This window comes from Fusarium sambucinum, chromosome II, assembly GCF_050947815.1.
Source record: "Fusarium sambucinum isolate potato_lamoka chromosome II, whole genome shotgun sequence".
Classification (NCBI taxonomy): domain Eukaryota; kingdom Fungi; phylum Ascomycota; class Sordariomycetes; order Hypocreales; family Nectriaceae; genus Fusarium; species Fusarium sambucinum.
This window is the reverse complement of record NC_139293.1, coordinates 2112026-2132720: the sequence shown is the minus strand read 5'-3', so window position 1 is coordinate 2132720 and position 20695 is coordinate 2112026. Positions and strand designations below refer to the sequence as shown.

Below are 20695 nucleotides of genomic sequence, written 5' to 3'. Positions count from 1 at the left end.
TGCGGAGGAGTGCATCCTATTCATCACTCCGTCATTCATTTTCCTCTCCCCTTGGGACCCTACTGTATAAAATTCTTTTCGGTCCCGCCCCTCTCCGTCATCACAGAGGCTTTCTTCACAGTTGCAGACACGCACACCCCCCACCCCCCTGCAAGGTCGCGAGTCGCTCTCAGCACGACGAGAGTCAGTGTATCGTGGGAGATACACTTTGCACACCCTGGTCCCTCTCAGGCTCCTAGACGCTAGACCCTCTTTGCCTCTGGGCTCTCGGCAGAGTCCACCGTACCAGGCCGATTTCAACATCGCACTATATTAGTGTGTCGCTCCCCAAGAACTACGGGCGACTTAGCCCGACCTCTCTCTGATCGAGGAAAAGCGAACTATCCTTGCCCTAGGCTCCATTCCCCCATCTCTATCTTCCCTCCCCAGCAAGATCCGCGCCCAAGGACTCGGCCTAGGTGCTCGCATCACACACTTAACCATAAACCAACCTTTGGTCTTGCAAACGGCGCTACTACTGCCGCCGCCAACAACATATACTGCCGCGCCGCCGCAAGTCTCTTGCAAGCGCTCAGCCATTACCCTTCTTTCCCCTGTTACCGGCAAACACCAACTTGACGCGGGTCTGAGCTAAAACCTCGCCGGCCATTTCTTTATCATCAGCCCCGTGGAGCTGTAGCATGTCTTTGGTGCCAACACAGCAACATCATACTTTTGTTGACAACCGCGCATCGCTGCACACTGCTTCCAACATCGCGAAACTTGGATCCGAGGCGACTCTAGACACGCTCCTCAGCTCTCCCAACTCTATGGAACGAAGTGCTCCGGAGTACTCGCAGTCAGGTTTGCCTTCGCCCTATCCAAGCAACTTCGGCGACACCAATTCTGAAGGTTCGAGGGCAGATCACGCATCTGCTGCGCAATATCCTGTCAAGCAGGAAGTCAACTACTCGACATCGGCTACTCCCACCTCCGAGTACGGCGTTTACCCTCATACTGCCCGATCAGGATCTTTCCCAGAGCACGTCCAGCGTTCATACCATCCTGCAAGCAGCGCCAGCAGTGGAAGTATGGCGCAACAACAGAACAGTCCGTCAATGCCCCAGCAGGATGGGCGTAGCCATCAGACCCATCCGGTCAAATCTGACAACGATGTTCCTATAGATCCGTCCATCGCCGCCCCGAGCCCTACCTACGCGTCTTATGGGCAGCATTCTCCCTACGCGCCCAACCCAGACATGACACATAGCTATCCTCACCCTGGTGGAGGCATGTATGCGCAGCCTCGGCCAGACTGGGCTGGTTACGGGCAGCACGGTGGTGCGCCTTTGACTCCTGGTCATCCAGTTTACGCCCAGAACCCGGCCTCAGCGCCCCCTCCCCAACGACCCAACCAGGTATGTTGATATTGGACAGGCATGTATGAGATGAGTTGAGCTTGAATGAGAATCTTGCGCGTGACATCCTTTGAGCTTTTGGGACGCGTTGGCTCACAAGTCACAAACTTGTTTTATGCGGAGTCTGTTAATAGTTTCATACTCGACCGTGTCTAACCCGTCCTAGGTTTACTCTTTCGTGCCTATTCCAGGCGCGCAGCAGCACAAGCGACCTCGGCGACGATATGAAGAGATTGAGCGCATGTACAAGTGTGGCTGGAACGGCTGCGAAAAGGCCTACGGTACATTGAACCACTTGAATGCTCACGTTACCATGCAGTCTCACGGACAGAAGCGAACTCCCGAGGGTAAGTTCTAAACGCGTATTTTGACCATAATGAACATGCACTTACCCATGTACACAGAATTCAAGGAGATCCGAAAGGAGTGGAAGCAGCGAAAGAAGGAAGAAGAGGCCAACCGCAAGGCCGAAGAAGAGCGACAACGCCAGGCAGCGGCAGCTGCTGCTGCTCAAAACGGAGGTCCCGACCCCCAGGGACCTGATGGCACTCCTACCTCATCCTACCCCGGCTCACGGCCTGTTCAGCTGCCTCCCATCGGCTACCAGCCTGCTCAGTACCCGCCTCCACCATCGGGGGTTCCTCAACAGCCACTTCCCGATTACAACAACAGCCATATGTACTCCAATTACCAGCCTCACTCGCCCTATGCGCAACCCAGCCAGGGCATTCCTTACCAATGTATGTCGCAAAGACAGAAGGTGGCTTAGTTGATGAACTAACCAGGCTTAGCAAACGCGCAACCCCCAAGCCACTAAGGCGGGGGATGGTCAAGCAAGGATCAAGGTTCTAGAGGAGGAAAGTCATAAAAAGTCAGGATGGAAAAGGAATACCCGCTGTACTATATTGGAACTGCCGTGGTGTCGTTGATCTTTGCATCAATACAGACTTGACGCTGGTCTTGGACGACGCGGTGGATTTTGGGATCATGGAACGTCGCCATACGATTCCTTGATCCGGTAATTACCTCTCTATTTCGACAATGGCAGCCCCTTCGGTCGGCACTGTACCTTCCAATGGGGTTTCGGCATATCCGTTCAGTCGCTGGACCGCTTTGCTTCTTGGTTTTGGTTTTGGAGTTTACGCATATACGCTCGTCGACAAGATGTGGTTTGGGGAGTTACCGATTTCTATTTATGAGCATCAGGTTGTCGGTCAAGGGACGGTCCTGGAGGTTCGGCGTGGTTTATCTGCATTTGAGACGATTTGTTATGTTTTGGAGGTATGACTGATTCTCAACTGGCACGGAAGTGCAGTGGTAGAGTCAGGTGCCCGCGCTTTTCTATTCACATTTATTGCGCAGAGATGAAGTTGAAGATGTTTTATTCATTTGGCGGCTTGTGTCTTCTTGGCGTGGTTCAAACGCCTGCGAGGAGGGTGGAACAAGGCTGATAGACGCATACGGATGGTACTTTACGATTATATGGCGGCTAGATTTTGCGATGTGTATGTGTATAATTGCACTTCAGAATCAGACTGGTTAAGCAAATTTATTTATCCTTGCGCAATTCTACAGCAATTTGAATGATGGTGATGAATATTTTTGAAAGACACGACAAACACACTTACAAGTCAACCAGAAAGACACGCAAGGCTTCGTTAGCACGATCTAGTGAACCAACCTGTCGGGTCGAAGTCAGCCCTATCTTTATAGAAAAGAGGCGAAATCGATCGCAACACATGGACGGGAATGATGCTTAATAAACCTGGTTAAACGTGGGCGGCGTGCCGCAGGTAGGGTTGTGTTGCGCATTGCATCGAAAATAGATGGGGGTGGTTGTGTTGCTGTGATACAAACGCTAACGTGTGAGTGAGCGAGAGAGAGACAAGTAATCAAGGGTGTGAATATCAAAAGGACCCGAAAAGCAAGGATGGTAGATGAGCAATGGTGGTTGATAAACAAGGCAAAGAGCAGAGAAGGGAAAGGTCGGGTAACACAAGGCCACGGAAAGGGCCTGACGTACATGTGTAGTGCACCTTAGCTTAACAAGGGGAACAGGAGAGAAAGTGGTCTGATGTTTTTTGATTGACAGTTCCAAGCAAATGCCAAGTGGGAAGGGGGCAGATACAATGAGAGAAGAGATAGACATATAGATCTATGAGATTGCCGAAGGTTGAGCTGACCTGGTGTGTGCGTATGCGATGCGGGCTGGTGATGCCACGCTATGCTATGCTATGCTATGCGATGCGATGCAATGCGGCGGTCCGATCCATGATAGATGGCAACACAGTAAACGAGAAACCTTGAAGATGATCTGCAACTGGGATGTTGGTAGATAGGGGGGAGGGGAATATGAGAAACGATGAGAGTCTCGGTACTGTAAGTAGGTTGTATTCTACGGCGTTGGTCCATGGTACGTGCATACAAAGGTGCGCATATAGATTTATGGATGGAGACAACTGTTTCCGAGATGGACTAAACTAACTAGGCTGTTGACTGTGATATAGACAAGGATATATAAAGTTAAATATGTTTCGAGTCAAGAAACAACAAGTCTCAAACAAAGCAGATACACAAGTCTAATGGTGAAGCGAAAAATATATCGCCCGCCCGTGTCTTGAGTAGTAATATCATATCATCAGCGCTCACTTGCTTACACACAGACACAGCCTTACGGCATATACATAATATAAATCCGCCACGCTACGACTTGCATTGCATGCAGATAAGCTACTTTTTTACTACTACTGTAACGTCTCATTCAAAGAAACGACTAAGCAAGGGGGGCGTGTACAGCAAAAGTATGAACTAGGCTGGCAGTAGAGTAAAAAAGAAACCCAACTAGGGGGCCGCAGAAAAGCGAACCAACTAACGTTAACTTGAACTACCTAAAGGCTCTCGCTCAGCGTAGTAACGACAAGGCGAGAGACGTATTGGCTTGATAAGTGTGTGTGACTGACGCCGTTGCTGATGAACAAGGGGGTGACCTTGCGGCGCTAGGAGAATTTAGCCGCTCCTCTAACTATCAACTTCGCCTCCTACAAACAACTTAGTTAAAAGCAGGGAAATGGTAACACAAGACATTTGCCGCTTGTTGGTCGCCCCCAGTCATTTTAGTATCTTGACTAGGCGATGGCAGAAGACGTTAAGAACTAAGCTTAGGATACGGAAAATAAACATGTAGCCTAAGAGCGGGTCTAAAATGGCCTAAAGTTACTAGACTATTTTATCTCTTACTAGGCAATCACTGTCAAGTTTTCTGCAACTCTGAGATACAGATCCCACAGTGATCTATATAATGCCGAAAGTCCTCTCCACTTAGTGCTGTTTAACAATTAATGTATTTGCTGTCTTGACTAGTACCTTTGGGTCCGGCTTAGGTCCAACGGGCATGGCTTTTCTGAACCATGGTATCGGGCTTGGTAGAGTACGTAACTCTCTAGTCTAAGACGGGTGTCAAATACTACAAAGGTTAGAGTAGAAGTTGAGGCAATACCAAGACAAGGCTTTGCGGCGGGTTGTCTCTGTGTTTGGTGTGTGACGACAGTAGAGGGGTGTTGTGCTACAGACAAGGTTGAGGGCCTGGGACACTCAATTGATTGATAGGCAGATGCGAGTTGCGCACCAGTAACAAAGACGACGCCTTGCATTCTTCCAAACCTAACAATGCTTCCAATAAGTGGCTTGAGAGGGAATTCATGACAAATATGCGTTTCAGAACATGTTAAGCGAAACGTTATGAGAAAACTACTACGTAGTCGATCACTGTATATCTGTATAATCAGGTTAACCAGATGATGAATGTGTATCATCTGGCCACAATTTTACAACAAATACATGTTCGTCCCTGAAAGAGAGCTATTCAGTAGTTTCAAATTTGTACCTACAAGAACAGACCAGGAACAGACCCAGGCGAACCTAGCGAACGCACAACCACGGCACGGTTAACCCGATCCAACCATACACCCAAAGGGAATGTGCTCAAGCTTTTTAGAAACTGGCGCTGCATACAGACATGAATAAAGGATCTCTGAGCTTATCTTAGTTTGCTCCTAGAGGAACGAGATCCATGAAAACACACTGTTTGGTCACAGTGTTGATCCTTGCCGATATCCAGTTGCGGTCACGGCGTAGCAGTGTTGCAGGGACAACAACAACGAGTTGACGTGGCAGGGTCCGGAGGTCCAGGGGGGCTTACTTTACACTCTCGGCGAAAATTATGGCTCCTGATAGCTTTGGTATACATCACATACTTCACAATTATGTACTCCAGGAACCAGAGGCTAGGCTCCGAGGCTCTCGCAGCTACAACAGAACTCAGCATACGGATGAGAGCTCATTCATGTACACAGGTATGTTGCAATGAGAAATATGGTAACTAGGGCTCGAATTTATAGGTTGAAGTAAATTATATGCAGATCTGTTGTCTGAGCGTGTTTGGCCGTTACATAACTGACGTCCGAACATATGCAATTCCCAACGGGCCATGTGCAGCTAAAAGCCCAACTGTTCCTCTGCATCAAGGAGAACCTAATCTATAGGTGCTACCGATTAGAGGCCGAAACATGTTTAGGAGCTGCCGGAACTTTGTAGAATCCATGACTCCAAGACTTGAGGGAGTGTACATGTTATCTGCATTGTATACGAGAGACAGCGTTGTTCTCAACTATACTGACGAACTTGAGAATCAGCTGAGAACTGTATAAAGCTAATTCAAAATAGTGGCTCTTGTAGAGATATCTGATCATTTATCTGACTCACATTAAAGTTACTTGAAGTCACTTTGTTTATGAGTATCGTGAAATGTCGACACATACGAACTAACATTCATTCACTTGTCCGGTTTGGCGCAGGATTTGAACTTGATACGTATCACCATCATGATTTACTCGTGAGAACTGTTTCCTTGATCCTTTTGTCTCAGAACGTCATTTGACGTTTTTCTATGTTCTTTGCTGATGACGTGTGGTGGTGCTCCAAGCGCGTAGAGCGCCCAAAGGAAAGAAAGCGAGAAAAAAAAAGAAAGAAATCAGACTGGACAAAATAAATTACTGTCAAATTGCAAGAATTCCAAGTTAACGTATAGAAATGAGAAAGAATGATTTAATCCCCATCCCCGAATGCGTTTTGGTGATACTCACTCTCATACTTTTGTGCTGCCTGACTTTTTTTGCTACCCCACCATACATCCAACCAGTTGTAGTGTACGGCATCAATCTCAACAAGACATCCCTCATATCTACATCTCAAACGAACACCATCGACCTTGACGGATACTTAAAACTACTTTAGGCGAACTCGGCGCATCTTATCACTTTAGACTTTGACTGTATCACTGAAGCATCATCCATTCTTGCGTCATAATATCAAGATGGAGCGGGATCTCACGGCTCTCCCATCTCGTCCTAAGGGCTTGACAAAATCAACATCGGGCGCGTCTTTCGGCAATGGCTCTGCAATGTCAGTACCAGTTCTAGGATCTCATCCCCTAGGAACTCTTCACGTTCATCAAGCCAACGAGGCACCTCATCAAGAAGAAGACGATGATGATGGCCCCCCACCTCTTGATCCTCCCTCGACACAGAACGAGACTACTTCTTTATACAAAACCTCACAGCATAACTCTTCGAAATCCTTCCATAGTCCGACCTGGGAACCTTTGGAACACCACCTAGGAGGCGGCGATGTGGTTCTCATTCTTGACCTGCCCGAGGTCTTTACCGTCGGATATGACTCTATATCATTTATAGCCAAGCACTTTGGCGGTGTTAGAGATATACCCCCGGGAGCTCACTTCTTCTGGGTAGCCCACCCTGGAGGCATGTCCACACGCTGCGGCTTCTGGGTTGTTGCAAACAAAACAAATGCTGTCCATGTTATGCAATGGGACCGCTTCAATGAGGTTCTTGGCGACTCTGCTCGCGCTGAGGCCCGCATCCAGTCCGACAACCTCGAGGCCATCCACTCTAAGCTGGTCCCTTACCAAGACCCGACTGCAGTAAACGCTGCCCGTGGAGATCTGACACAAGCTGCTTCGCAAAAGAACTTCAACATGTGGGAGCAGCTGACTGATAAGGTCAACGAAAATCTTCTCAACCGAGTGACTGGCCAGAATTACGACAACTGGACACTTCACACAGGCGATCGTGTCAAGGGATCAGTACTCATGGCAGCTGAGATGGAACTCGACAACGCGCTCTCAAATCCCATGCTCATGGCTCGTGAGCTCAACTTTGCTTTCAGCCAGCGGACAAAGACATACTCGACAGATAACACTGGTGCTGATCGAACCCTTGAGGCTACGGACGCAACTCCTTATATCCTATCGCTGATCGATGCGTCTCATAATGGTCTCGCTTCTGACGACGTTATTGGAGAATTTCAGTTCACGTTCGTCGTGGGTGTGCACCTTGGCAATGATTCGTGTATTCAGCAGTGGTGGCACATGCTGCTCAAGATATTCCTCCGCGCCTATCTTCTTCCTGCACGTCGGCCATCTCTCGTTGCTGCTTTCATTCACACCTTGACAGCACAATTGGCGTACAGTGCCTCTTGGCTTGAGGGTTCAATCCTGGACTCTGCCGAGTCACAGACACGGGACCTGCGACTTGCACTTACCGTCTACAAGCGACGTCTCGAGGAACTCATGCAAGGTCTGGGTAACCAAGCCACATCCGCCCAGCTCAGCGTTGCCACAGCCTTTGCGGGTCTCGAGGCTGTTGCAACAAACATGCTCGATTGGGATCTACGGGGAGACTACTTACGTCGTGGTAATGTCATGATGGAGGATGGCGAGGAAATAGAGCTGGAAGATGCGGACATGGCAGCTGAGGATGAACGTGGTGAGTGGGCGCCAGAGATTGTTGATCTTGACGAGTCTGGACGACAGCGTGATCTTGTCTCGTGGAACGACTAGGAATGTCTAGCTGCGAGGACGGTTCGTGCTTCGAGACGCTGGGGACGAATAGCAGGCAGAGCAACTATCAATTGGTTTAGACAAGCACGGAGGCATGGTCAGAGCATGATTGGGTATGTTCAAGGGTTAATAGTGTTGCAGAAATGCGTTGCTTAATGGATGAATACTAGTTGGGCCTAAGATTTCGAGTTGAGCTTGGAGTTGGGGTTTACTTCGGTAGTTTCTTGGATGGAATAGCTATAACTTAATACTTCTTGCCACCTTTTACACTGATGGTATCACACCAATTCTTTCAATGTACCTATGTTGCTTTAACCAGCCTGTTTCCCACATGCGAGCGATCTAAACAGACTAGCCCAATTCTCATAACACGCAATCGCTAAATATCACAGGCATGGCAATGCAAAGTGTTTGTTTCGGAGCAAGTCCAGCGGGAGGACAGTTCATTGACATCACAACCATTACAGCGTGAGCCGCATAGTTAACTTGAAAGATTTCATTTGCCTGCCAGATCCTGTACAATCCGCCAAAAGCAAGGCCATGCAAATGTCAATAGGTAACCCATTCCCAAACCAGGGAAATTGTGACTCCGGTTCCTTTTTCGCACTGCCCGTTGTATCCTCCACTGCAACATCGCTCCGACTCGACGCTTTTGTGCCCCATCCCGACAAACATCTTGAACCGTTTAACGGTAAGACTTCTGGAAGCGGGCACGGGCACCGGGACCACCGAACTTCTTGGGCTCGCAGCGGCGGTTGTCGGCAACGAGGAGGGTTCGGTCGAACTGAACGAGAGCCTGCTTCAGGAGGTTCTTGGAGTGCTCATCGACGAACTTCTGGTAGTAGGCGACCAGGGACTTGGCGATAGCTTGTCGGATAGCGTAAACCTGGGAGACCTGGGAAAAATTAATCGAGGCACCTTAAAACGAACGAAAGTACCCACGTGTCCTCCGCCCGTACAGCGTACTCGAATGTCAATGTTGGCAAACTTGTCGAGGCCAACAACGAGGAGAGGCTCGTAGACCTGTGTCATGTCAGTAATTCTGTCTCGAAGATCGATACATGAAATGGCATATATCTTACCTTGAAGCGGAGGATCTCGGGCTGGACGAGCTGGAGAGGACGTCCGTTGACCTTGATGAGACCCTTACCGGCCTTTACGTTTAATTTGTGTTAGTCTCATGTGTTTATAGTCATTTATCGTATCAATGCAGGATTGCGAACCTTGCAGTGGGCGACAGCAGTAGCCGTCTTCTTCTTACCGAAGCACTGAACGGAGTTGGTGGCGCTCATGATTGCGGTTGTCGTGATGCCGGAGGGGAATGAGCGATCGGCCGTGTCGAGGGTGGTGATGGTGTTGAGAGTTGAGATTTTGCGACCTTCAGAATAGGGCTCTCTCTTGTGGCTGTGGGGCCTTTTTTCGCTGGTGTTGAGACAAACGGAAGGAACGACCACGTGACTTTTGATGAGTCATCATACAGTTAGGGCATGGCCCACTACTGGAAAGTGCGACCGGAGTTTGGTGGCCTTTGTTCTGCTCCACGAAAAAAAAATCGTCAAATCTTCATACTAACCCGACGAACCGCAGCCCACCGTCAAGGTCAGAACAACCTCACCTATTATCAACAATCGACCAGGAATACTGACATTGTTGATTCAAGATGGTTTCCGCCAAGAAGCACGTCCCTATCGTCAAGAAGCGTATGTCTGCCGAATTCGAGATCGAGAGCCGATTTATACTATTGAAAATGGGAATTTCGATATTGACTATTGAACACAGGCACCAAGCGCTTCGAACGGCATCAGTCTGATCGCTTCATGAGAGTTGATCCCTCATGGCGCAAGCCCAAGGGTATCGACAGCCGAGTCCGCCGTCGATTCCGTGGCACCATTGCCATGCCTTCTGTACGTTGAGACTTAGCGAAGCCCGACCAGAATTACCAACTTTCTGGAGGCCAGGGTAGCTGGGAATTTTGTGCTGACACGCCATGACTTCAGATCGGTTACGGATCCAACAAGAAGACCCGTTACATGGCTCCCTCCGGCTTCAAGGCTTTCCTTGTCTCTTCGAAAAACGACATCGAATTGTTGTTGATGCACAACCGTACTCATGCGGCCGAGTATGCCTTCCATGTTCATCCAGACGAAGAATTTCTGCTAACAAGACACTCCAGGATTGCCCACAACGTCTCTTCCCGAAAGCGAGTTGAGATCATCGCTCGTGCCAAGCAACTGGGAGTCAAGGTCACCAACCCCAAGGCCAAGGTTACCACCGAGGTTTAAAAGGAAATGGATCGGTTTTTGGGCTGCTTTACGGTTATGCATCGGAAGGGGGATTGCGTTACTTGCGGTTCTGGCACATACATCATGCATGCTAGAGAATAAAAAACGCGCCGTTGAACGACAAGGACACTGGCATCAACCGCTTAAACAGCAAATCTCTCGGAGTCTAGAGGGGCATGAGAAATGCATCGTCTCTACTCCAAACCGATGAGGGCGCTAAGGAGGGGTTAAGTGAAAAGCCTTGTGTATTATGTACGAGGCCATGAAAAATAAACAAAACCCCTTTGAGGGCCCCATCTGAATGACATGCTACAACTTGAAGTATATATAACGTCGAGACCAGTTGTAGATACCAGTCACCGTCTCAATGTCTGGCTGCGATCCATGAATCCGTATTGGTACGTATGTTTATCACTTGTCATTTAGTGGTAAACTAACGTATTGCAATCGTATTTTGCAAAGAACTGATCAGTGAGATTACTTGCTCGATTGCTCCGGGAATAATATGTTTTTTATTAATGCGGGTCTGCTGTTGGATATCAGTACTTGTCAAAATGTTTATATTAAAGACGCCAACCTGAGTTGTCTACCTTATGTAGGCCATGTTGAATTCCAACAGCTTTAACACGCAGGGATGGACAACTCAACGGGTTCTTCTACCAAAGCTTATTATAGAGGGGACATTGTTACGTGATTCAGAGAAGGGGCTTCGTTTGTTCATTCGATGCTATCAACTGCATTATTAGCTTAACGTACGTAGGTAGGCAGGCAGCTACCATTGCCAATGCCACCTGCCTTGCACCTGCGTACACTTGCAACTGGCCGTGACAGAATGTCCAACTTCTTTGACACCAGCTTTCTTGCACCGCGTTGCTTGATATCGGTGCTCTCCATCATGAAGTACCTAGCTTAATACACGGCATCCCTTACCATCAATTTTTGGCCGCGGCTCATGACTTGCCATCATCCCAAAACCGCCTTGCCCTCCTACTGATCATTCCGTTCGTATTTGAGCACTGAAACATATTTTACGATTCAATCTTTCAGCTTTGTGATGGCGTTTCCACCACGACTTGTGCGATCGCGGACAACAGTCTTCAAGCCACAATGCACACATCTGACTATGACACGGGTTTATGACCTAGATGCAAAGTGCTTCTCATGTCAAGAACCTGGTCAGTTTGGTTGGCTGTATCAGTGCACCCAGGATTGTGACAAGATAATCCAGGAGAAGCTAGTAAGACAGCATTGCTCAACACTGGTCCCAAGGCTAATTTGATAACAGTCATGTGTGGACTTTTTGGACTATGCCTTTCGAAAGAGTATGAGCATACGAAAAGGCAGCCCAGAAGCTCGAAAGGACAAACTCAGCTTCCTTGATGAACTCACTCCTGAGCAGATGGCCTGTTACCGACCAGACCAGATTGCAACTATCTTGAGACAACGCGAGCAAGTATGCTTCTTCCCACGATTTTCCCACTCCCGCAGACCGGGCGCAAGCTTATCCTATGCCACAGTTAAAGAATGTCATCGCGGATGAGGAATTTAGGAGAAGAAGTTTGGCTCTACTTGACAACACGCCTTCACTCCATGGCTTAGGAGTATTTATGGATGACAATACTGGAGAATGGGCATACGGCGAAAATCAGAGTTGTCAGTACAGAGTTTGTCCAAGATGTCGTCCCGTGTGCGTCGACCGGTCATTCTTGAGCCTTGATGCAGTTGCCGACGGAGAAATCCCCCCAACCGCCGCCGCAGGTTTTGGATTCGAAGCATTGGGAGGGAGACCAGTCATTGATAAAGATGTCATCAAGTCTATCAAAGAGCATCGCACGAAAGTAAGCACTTGTATGTCATCCTATTGGCAGTTGAGCTGACTCGCCCAACCACAGGCAAATAACCGACAAATGATGGAACTGCTCGAAGAACAAATCGCCCGTATGCTAGGCCGCCATCACAAAAATCCAGATCTTAGAAACGTGCTTAGGAAGACGGTGTTTGCGTCTAAACCACGAAGGTTGCCCATCGTGAAGAAAGTTGCAGCCACTGGCCAGTATCCACATGAAAAAGAGCCAGCCCCGGCCAACATTACCCAATATGACAACCAAGCATTCGCATCTTCACATACACCCGACTTGCTGGAAAATCCCTGGCCATGGTTGACCACATTTGGGAACGGGTACATGACTGAATCTTCTCGAGATCAAGTACAGGAGCAATCGCAACGGCAAGGGCTGCGAGCCACGCGTATCCCCCGGTAGGTTGTATCGTTTGACTTCATAGACGTCTCTTATTGATTGTTATGATGCAGTCCTACCACTCCTTCACGATCCACAAGACGTCGGTTGGCAGATCAACTCATATTCAGCACTTCACACTTTCCACCCGACGAAGGCTATCCCTGGCGACTTCTTCCGAATCATGGGAATGTCGAGGCGAGAGATCCTTGTCTTCGCAGACGCTCAAAGACCATCGACTCGCGGGGGAGCAGTGGTGGGCACAACTTGGCAGAGTGCTCGGCTATGGCAGACAACGGCGTGGCCATGACAGAGGAGAGTATTGAGGTTGGACTCCCCGACGTGATGACTCAAGTATAAGTTTGTATAAGAATTGGTGTTTGAAGGTTGACAGAGTGGCTATGTTTAAGATGCTCCACTTGTGGAAAGGAGCTTGGAAGTGTCGAGGTTGTCGAATTTGTTACCCATTGGCTGAGTCGTTGTCTAGGTAGAGTCTTGGAGACGCATACATATTTAGTTTGCTAGAACATCACTAACGTACGAGGCTTCTGATACACTAGGTGTGTTGTTTGCTCTGCAATCTAATTATCCTTAGAGTTCTCTAAAATCTTCTTCATCATTTGGTTGCCCACCACCTTGGCCTCCTCAAATCGTGGTTGGAAGAATTCCTGGGTGCTCACAAACCGCTTCTCCCATGTCTCAAAGTGACCCAGATTGACACATTCAGCCCAAGCCCGTGCTGCAAAAGTAAACTCAAGATCGTCACTACGATATGTCTTGTCATCAATTGCAGTCTCAATCGCGGCATCCAGCACATCCCCGTTTCGGAATAGATACTCAGTTACACCGAGACGCAAGCGGAACAGAGGGGTGCTGCAGAGCATGTGATCGTACGGCACGATGTTGAGTGCAGCCCAGCAGTCGACCATGGCGAGGATGGAGAGGTGGTTGTTGGGTCGAGGCTCATCGGTTGGTGTGCCAAGAGAGAAGGACGAGAGGATTGAGGGCTCAAGCAGAGGGCGTGTCTCCCAAGATGTTGACGGACCAAACACCTTGTCGCGTGCACGATAGACTCGCTCCCTGAAACCCTCACGGTTGCCTTCGAGCATGAGCTTGTACAGGTCTGTGACACTTCGTGCATATTGCGAGATCTGCTCTCTAGCTTCGGGGTTCAGGATGGCAAGGCCTGCGTACACATGCCACTTCTGGCTGTAGATGCGTAGCATCAGATTGACCTTGACGTTCTCAATACCACCAACGTAGCGACTCAGCTCCCAGGGAAACTGCTTGTTGGCGTGCCACGCCTTGCCCATGGACAAGAAAGCGGCATGAGTGACGGCCTGTGTGTCTGCGGTAATACGGTCATGCTCACGGGCTGTGAGATGGACGAACTTGGACTTGAGGCAGCTCAGGACAGTCTCGACCTTGCGGAGGGCCAAGTCTGGAGCGCGATGCTGGATGAGAACAAGAGGTTGGTTGAAAGGGTCGACGTTAGGGCCGTGGAGCGAGTGGCAGGAGATAATGTCGACGTCAGAAGGAAGATGAGTCTCGAAAGCGGCGATCTCGGGGGACTTGCACGAGGTTTGGCCTCCGACGATGGCACCAAGTTTGGTAGCTAAATCAGAACAAAATTAGTTTCTGGTGTTTAGTCTAAGGCCTTTCAGGCTACAAATCACATTACGCGGGACAAAAGGGTGCATACATGGTCCATACTGAGCAATTACACGATCGATGACGGCGGCTTCCACGCTGTAGATAATGTAGTCGCTTGCGCGGGATACTAAGTGGCCATTTCGACAAATTTCTATATTTTTCTATTGAAAAGCTTCAGCGACTTGCGCGAGGCAGAGAAAGACAGGAATCAGTAAGCCATACATTTCCAGCATATTCTTTCTGAAGGCCCTCCTGGTTCTCTTCTCGGTCGCAGGCCAAGATTCTATAATAGTCCGCCGTTAGCCACTCGGCATGCGGTACGGGGTTTGCAGTCACGAGTAGGATGAGGTGTAAGATCTGTTCTTGTATATGTTAGCTTTTGTGTCAAGACATGCGAGGCTAATAAAATTGTGGTATAGGTAAAAATTCAGACAGTTGTATGTTAAGGTAGCAAGCGTTTACATCAGTGAGAGCACAGATCCGGATCCGATGGCCATAACGGACACCGGGCGTCTCTGCACAATGCTCGAGCCAAATGCGCTCTAGTCATCATGAAAGAGGGGGAGGGGTGTGAAGTTTGAGGAAGATTTTGCTTACCATTGAAGAAAAGATGCTGGGGCTGGAAGCACGAATCGCAAAGGATCCTAAACTTACCTCCAGCCAGCGGCAGATAGCCTTTCAGCATACATCTTGCCCATATCGCCCATGCCAATCAATCCGACGACGAAATTCTCCATCCCGTCAGGGACGGTTCGAGTTTGTGAAGCCATATTATCTGCTGCGTGAAGATAGCAAGAACAGAAAACAAGAATCACATCCTCTCTCTCAAGCGAACGCCTTTCGGTTGGAGCTTTGTGCGAAAAGCTCAAAAGAGTGTGTGGTTGAGAGTAGAGAAAAGGAAGAGAAGAAAAAAAAGTTCGCGGTCTTCTTTATGGTGGAGATTTGAGATGACTTACGTAAGCCAACAGACACCGCGATATAGCGATTGGTGGGTCTATGAAGCTATCCACTGCAAGCAGAAGCACACAGAACCTTGAGACTGAAGAGCAGAAGAGCTTTAGCTTACACGGACTTCTTGTTCATAATTTCGCTTCTCGGAAAATATGGAGGTCGTCTTTGCTTTGGGTTCGAACGGCTCCGGTCAGCTCGGCATTGGCCACAAAGAGGACGTTTCCGTGCCGAAGCAGGTCCTTTTCCATCCTGATCCGCCAGCCTCCCCAATTGTTCAAGTTACAGCTGGTGGTAATCATACTCTACTGCTTACGAAAACTGGTCAACTATACTGGAGTGGCGATTCTACACCCGGAGCTTGTGGACTGACATCTGGTCCTGATGTTGCCGTTTTCCGAGAACTTCAGCTTACCAAGAATGGAGAGCCTTCAGTTAGCGAGGTTGCCTTGATCACAGCGACTTGGGAAGCTTCGATTGTTGTGGCTAAGGATTCAGAGGGCAAGAAATCGCAGGTATTTAGTTTCGGCGCTGGTTTGAAAGGCGAGCTAGGTTTGGGCGAACTCATTGTCCGGACACCATCAGCAACAAGAATTCGAGAATTTCCTCCCCCAGGCACAGAAGTCGTCGACTTGGCTGCTTGCATGGGGCATGTTGTCGCAGTTCTTGACAATGGAGATGCCTATGGCTGGGGTAACGCAAGGAAATCGCAAGTTGGCGAGCCAGGCCAAATCGTTCACGCTCCCCGAAAGATCGAAGGTCTCGACTTTAAGGTTACACGGGCTGTTTGTGGTAGAGAGTTCACCTGTCTATTTGGCGACCCACAAAGTGGAAACCTCATGGTTCTAGGATCAGACAAATGGAAAATTCAATCAGAAGCACCCGAGACCTGTCCCGAGTGGAAAGACGTAGGAGCTAGCTGGGGAAATGTTTTCATCCTGGCAAAGAATGGTTCTCTGCAAGCTTGGGGACGAGACGATCACGGGCAACTACCTCCCCCGAATCTTCCAGAATTGAGCAAAATCGCAATTGGCAGCGAACATGTCGTTGCTCTTTCTACTGCAGGCGATGTTCTGTCATGGGGTTGGGGTGAACACGGCAATTGTGGACCTCAAGTTGAGAACAACGACGTCAAAGGTCGATGGAATGTCATTGCTTCGTCCAAATTTATCCCCCCTGATTCTAAGATAGGAGAGGTTGGAGCTGGTTGTGCCACTAGTTGGGTATTCATCACAGCAGAGTGAGCCTGTTCACTTCAAATTGACGCCTTCCACCTCCCAAATTCCCGTCTTGCACGATCAGTCTGGGAAAAGAGCTAAATTCTCGACATCTGCCAGTTGCTGCGTCGGTTCGAGATATGTTGATTCAGCATCTGTAGGCTGTGGGTGTGGCTGCTCAGCTTCAGCTCCAGGATCAGCAGGTGCAGGATTCTCAGAAAAGCGGCTCATGTCCATTGCAGAAGCATTCTGTTCAAGTTAGTATATGGTTAAGCGGGAGATACACCCAGACTTACAGGGTTGATGCTATGATCCCATCCTAGCTTGGAATTGTCTTCCATAAGCTCTTCATCATCGTAATTGATAGGCTCCCAACCTTCATCTTCCACAAACAAACTCTCTGATTGGTTGGTAGCGGGTGGCGCTGGTCTTTGAGACGGACGAAGGTCAAAAACTCCCACACGCGAAGCACTGGCTCTAGCAGCGCTCATTTGTGGTGTCGGGTTGTGCTGAGGCAGGGATGGAGGAGGGGCTGGTGGTTGAGGCTGTTGTGATTCGGGCGGCGGGATGCTGGGCCTACGTGTAGTGGCTTCGAGTCGTGGCCCGGTGCTTTGGGGTGCATTCTTGCGGCCTTTCTTGGTCCTTTGCCCAGTGTTGGTTCCACGCTCACCAACTGTCATAACAAGAAACTCGCATGATATGGCATCGCCAGTATATGAGAGCTGGATAGGCTGCGTAGGAACTGAGTAGCGAGCTGAGACTTCGTTTCCTGTAATCCCAGCGTGCTGGATAATGGCGCGGAAGTCTTTGACAGAAATCACAATGTGGAGCTTGTCTTCGACATCGATATCGTCAAACTCCTCCGCCTCAACGGCGATTGATGTTTGTAGTGGCTTTTTGAGGACCGCTAAAAGGTGTCAGTAAATCAGCATTCGACTAGCTAGGGGTACGCACCATCCTCGCTCACTGTCTTTTCACTAAAACAAGTAAAATTGACGTGGTCGCCGTCGGTGTTGATATCTAAGAACTCGATACCGGGGCCAAAGTGGTCCATCAGCTGCCGTAGGGTTCGTGAAGAGATCGTCCAATGATGAAGAGCATCCTGTTTGTTGAACTTGGCATGAACAGGAACGGCAACTTCAAAAGGAAGGCGATGCGTAGATGTCAACCCGTTGCGGAAAATAAGGCGGGCAATAAATCGGCTTTGGATTCCTTCTCCATCTTCGATAGCGATATCGCATCTGTCAATGAGTGTTTGTTTCTCAGCATCTCTTTGCGAGTCGGCTGCTGTGCGGCTACGAAATAAAGAGACTAGGGCCTATAAACTATCAATTAGGTGCACAATAGACAGGGGTAAAGATACTCACGCGAATGTAGAGAGTGCAGTGAAAACGGTCACGGAATTGACGATTTCCCTGAAAGTGGTAGCGTGAGAAGAACTTGGTTGTAGCAAATTTGACACTCGCGTAGGCTGACTTTGAAGTGTTGAGAGTGGTCAAGACAAACTAGAAGGTGTTCGTAAGTTGGAGGTTCAAGTGAGGTTTCTCAAAATAGTGATCATACCGAATCCTTGCGTGCCTCGAGTGAAACATCGTCACTGAACTTGTTCAAGCAAATGAGGGTGTCACGAAATGCTGCAACACCCTCTTCGCTCAGTGTGAAGCTAAGCAGTGCCATTAGGCTTTAATCAATTGAGGCATCTCATAGAAGTTCCATCATGATAGATAAGTCTCAGTTGCAAGAATTCAAGTCAATCTACCATGGACTTTGCCATGTCTGCCTGCGTGAACGCGTGCCTGCCAATTCTAGAAAGATGTGGATACACTTCCACTAGGCCTACCCTGTACTATCTCAACATTTAAGACAATATGATATCATCACGTCATGGTTGTTTACAAGCAAATATAATGTGAAAGCAAATCAAGTTGAATTAATAGAGAACATTAATTGCTAGTCTTTGTCCCTTATGAGTACCAAACTCCGCTAAACCCATTCTTGTCGTATCATCATATCATTGCCTTGAAGGCGTGTGTCCTTCTCATTTTGCGAGCATGTGTTGTGAATGCCAAGCCGTCAGTTGTCTAGCGACGGAAACAGCTAAACTTTCCGAGAGAGAATCGCCAAGGACCTCGTCGAACGCCATTCTTGTCGACATGGACGCTGGTGCCGAAGTGGCGGCCACCGACTCCCTTTGACCAGAAAAGACCCATGGTGTTTGCGTTTGTTTGTTGATTTGGGTAGGGTAAGAGATCTGAGGGTACTGTTAGTTTATATGCATCTTCCAAGTTGCTCCTTGATGGAGGGATAAGGTATTTATTTACCTTTGTAGGGTTGATGGTGAGTGAGGTGTAGTTGAAAGAAGCTTGTTTGTGATAAAATTAAGGTATCGGAGGGTTGGCGATCAGCTTTATACCAGATCTTTGGCGTCAATCATAAACTTGGCAGGGACCATGGAAGTCTGAGTGAGGCCTCTACTACGCTACCAGTGACATACTGCATGAGCTGTTGTGGCGTGTCTGGAATGACGTAAACTGATGGCTGTGCGATCGACGCCACATCTGTCTAACAGCGTCCGTGATTGGAGGACAGAGCGAAGCTTGATTGTCAAGATGGATGGATGGCTGGAAATCAAGTCTTCAATGCGCCAATCTTGTCTCATTTTGTTCAAGTGAAACGTTTTGCAGCGAGAAACCACCATCATGATCTTCTTCACAGCCTCCAATATCTTGGCATATCCACGCGTCAACAGTTGATGATGCTGCCACACAAATCTAATACGGTGGTGAAGGGTTCAGGTGAGCCGCCAAAATAACTGGGACTGCAAAAGACCAGACGAAAATATTAGTGTTTTAATCAACCTACATACCCACCAAGGCCGATCCAATATTTCTGTCAAGTACCAGATTAGTGCCCGTTTTTAATGCGACCTACCTGCAGTTCTATCTCGCGATCTTCCACCAGATTCAGCTAATTATGAGGGAGACCCTATAACAAGCCTACAATAACGCTAACAATGGCTAATCATAATAAACCAACGGAAAAGGGAAACCTACCGCAGCCTCTCAAAAGAGGAAAGGAGAGCACGATCACAGAAGCGTGGAACGATCATGCTCCGTCATCCAACAAGAAATGCCGCACAAAGTATGTGGCCAACAAGGAGAAGATGAATGAAAGACGCCGCGGTAAAGCAGCGAGAGCCAAAGATAATGGCGATAGACCTCCAACAGATATTTCCACGCAATACCGAAGAGCTTTCAGTACCATACACAGAAATTGGAGCAAGGAGAGAGCCCAGACGACAATGATGTCCTAGTCACGTTTCAAGGTATTCTTGATGCCATGGAAATCAACGAAACAAACTATGACCCAGATGAAGATTACGAGAAGCGGATACTCCCTGAGGAGTATACCGATGATGGACAACACGAAGAAAAGATGCCGAAGGCACCTGTGCATGATGGACGCAGATCAGGCTCCTTTCCAACAATCGAAGCGATGATAGCTCTGTACAACAACACGCTCCCTGTAACAAAAGATGATAAGGAATTCCTCAGGTTCACTCTGAACCTGCGAACAAGCATCAACCGTCTGAGCCGATTTGCTAGGTTGAGTATCGACCACGAGGACTGGCTTAAGCTTCCTAACAAGGAAAAGGAGATGGCGCACTTTTTTCGATGGATTTTCCTCAAAGCCAACCCGGATTTTTTTTTTTGACAAATGAGTTATTGTCGCATGCCCCTGATATGTCCTAGAAGATAATTGGAAAAGGAGACCTAGAGCCCCAAGGCCTGTTGAAATTGCCGACAATACCAACTGGATCTAGCATGAACAAACCTGGCTGCGCATGAAGAACAGCGCAAAGACACTGGCACCGGTATCAAAAACCTCCATTATGGTTTCACTCGAAAAGACGATGTCATACCGAATTTTCGACTTATATCTTTCTGGACTAATCCATGATTCGTACGAGAGACCGATGAACAGGATGTGTTATCAGTCTTCTGTGAATTTCATCATGATGGTTCATCTTCAAATTTACCATTCG

At 48.5% G+C, this 20695-nt stretch overlaps 9 protein-coding genes across 9 annotated transcripts; 6 read left to right on the top strand and 3 right to left on the bottom strand.

The window, feature by feature from the left end:
• Positions 1 to 680: 680 nt before the first annotated feature.
• Positions 681 to 2214, top strand: FSST1_007504 (uncharacterized protein; the record flags this gene model as incomplete). Its single annotated transcript, XM_083224295.1, has 4 exons — positions 681 to 1397; positions 1564 to 1744; positions 1802 to 2137; positions 2183 to 2214. The coding sequence occupies 4 exons, from the start codon at positions 681 to 683 to the stop codon at positions 2212 to 2214; spliced, it is 1266 nt and encodes a 421-aa protein (XP_083083465.1).
• A 4554-nt stretch (positions 2215 to 6768) lies between these two features.
• Positions 6769 to 8313, top strand: FSST1_007503 (AAR2 protein-domain-containing protein; the record flags this gene model as incomplete). Its single annotated transcript, XM_083224294.1, has 1 exon — positions 6769 to 8313. The coding sequence occupies one exon, from the start codon at positions 6769 to 6771 to the stop codon at positions 8311 to 8313; it is 1545 nt and encodes a 514-aa protein (XP_083083464.1).
• Positions 8314 to 8998: 685 nt separating this feature from the next.
• On the bottom strand, positions 8999 to 9786 carry FSST1_007502 (40S ribosomal protein uS9; the record flags this gene model as incomplete). The annotated part of the gene is made up of 5 exons (XM_083224292.1): positions 8999 to 9208; positions 9256 to 9336; positions 9396 to 9467; positions 9537 to 9691; positions 9753 to 9786. The coding sequence occupies 5 exons, from the start codon at positions 9784 to 9786 to the stop codon at positions 8999 to 9001; spliced, it is 552 nt and encodes a 183-aa protein (XP_083083463.1).
• A 187-nt stretch (positions 9787 to 9973) lies between these two features.
• Positions 9974 to 10595, top strand: FSST1_007501 (60S ribosomal protein eL32; the record flags this gene model as incomplete). The annotated part of the gene is made up of 4 exons (XM_083224291.1): positions 9974 to 10013; positions 10093 to 10217; positions 10311 to 10432; positions 10487 to 10595. The coding sequence occupies 4 exons, from the start codon at positions 9974 to 9976 to the stop codon at positions 10593 to 10595; spliced, it is 396 nt and encodes a 131-aa protein (XP_083083462.1).
• Positions 10596 to 11649: 1054 nt separating this feature from the next.
• On the top strand, positions 11650 to 13192 carry FSST1_007500 (uncharacterized protein; the record flags this gene model as incomplete). Its single annotated transcript, XM_083224290.1, has 5 exons — positions 11650 to 11832; positions 11881 to 12048; positions 12113 to 12433; positions 12488 to 12852; positions 12907 to 13192. 5 exons carry the CDS (start codon positions 11650 to 11652, stop codon positions 13190 to 13192), a joined length of 1323 nt encoding a protein of 440 aa, XP_083083461.1.
• Positions 13193 to 13413: 221 nt separating this feature from the next.
• FSST1_007499 (prephenate dehydrogenase (NADP(+))) lies at positions 13414 to 15255 on the bottom strand (the record flags this gene model as incomplete). The annotated part of the gene is made up of 5 exons (XM_083224289.1): positions 13414 to 14447; positions 14535 to 14646; positions 14708 to 14768; positions 14822 to 14842; positions 15140 to 15255. The coding sequence occupies 5 exons, from the start codon at positions 15253 to 15255 to the stop codon at positions 13414 to 13416; spliced, it is 1344 nt and encodes a 447-aa protein (XP_083083460.1).
• Positions 15256 to 15588: 333 nt separating this feature from the next.
• On the top strand, positions 15589 to 16677 carry FSST1_007498 (regulator of chromosome condensation 1/beta-lactamase-inhibitor protein II; the record flags this gene model as incomplete). Its single annotated transcript, XM_083224288.1, has 1 exon — positions 15589 to 16677. One exon carries the CDS (start codon positions 15589 to 15591, stop codon positions 16675 to 16677), a length of 1089 nt encoding a protein of 362 aa, XP_083083459.1.
• A 54-nt stretch (positions 16678 to 16731) lies between these two features.
• FSST1_007497 (Rad9-domain-containing protein) lies at positions 16732 to 18327 on the bottom strand (the record flags this gene model as incomplete). The annotated part of the gene is made up of 5 exons (XM_083224287.1): positions 16732 to 16899; positions 16947 to 17557; positions 17605 to 17968; positions 18018 to 18155; positions 18214 to 18327. 5 exons carry the CDS (start codon positions 18325 to 18327, stop codon positions 16732 to 16734), a joined length of 1395 nt encoding a protein of 464 aa, XP_083083458.1.
• A 1336-nt stretch (positions 18328 to 19663) lies between these two features.
• FSST1_007496 (uncharacterized protein) lies at positions 19664 to 20364 on the top strand (the record flags this gene model as incomplete). Its single annotated transcript, XM_083224286.1, has 2 exons — positions 19664 to 19907; positions 19964 to 20364. The coding sequence occupies 2 exons, from the start codon at positions 19664 to 19666 to the stop codon at positions 20362 to 20364; spliced, it is 645 nt and encodes a 214-aa protein (XP_083083457.1).
• Between the last annotated feature and the right edge of the window lie 331 nt (positions 20365 to 20695).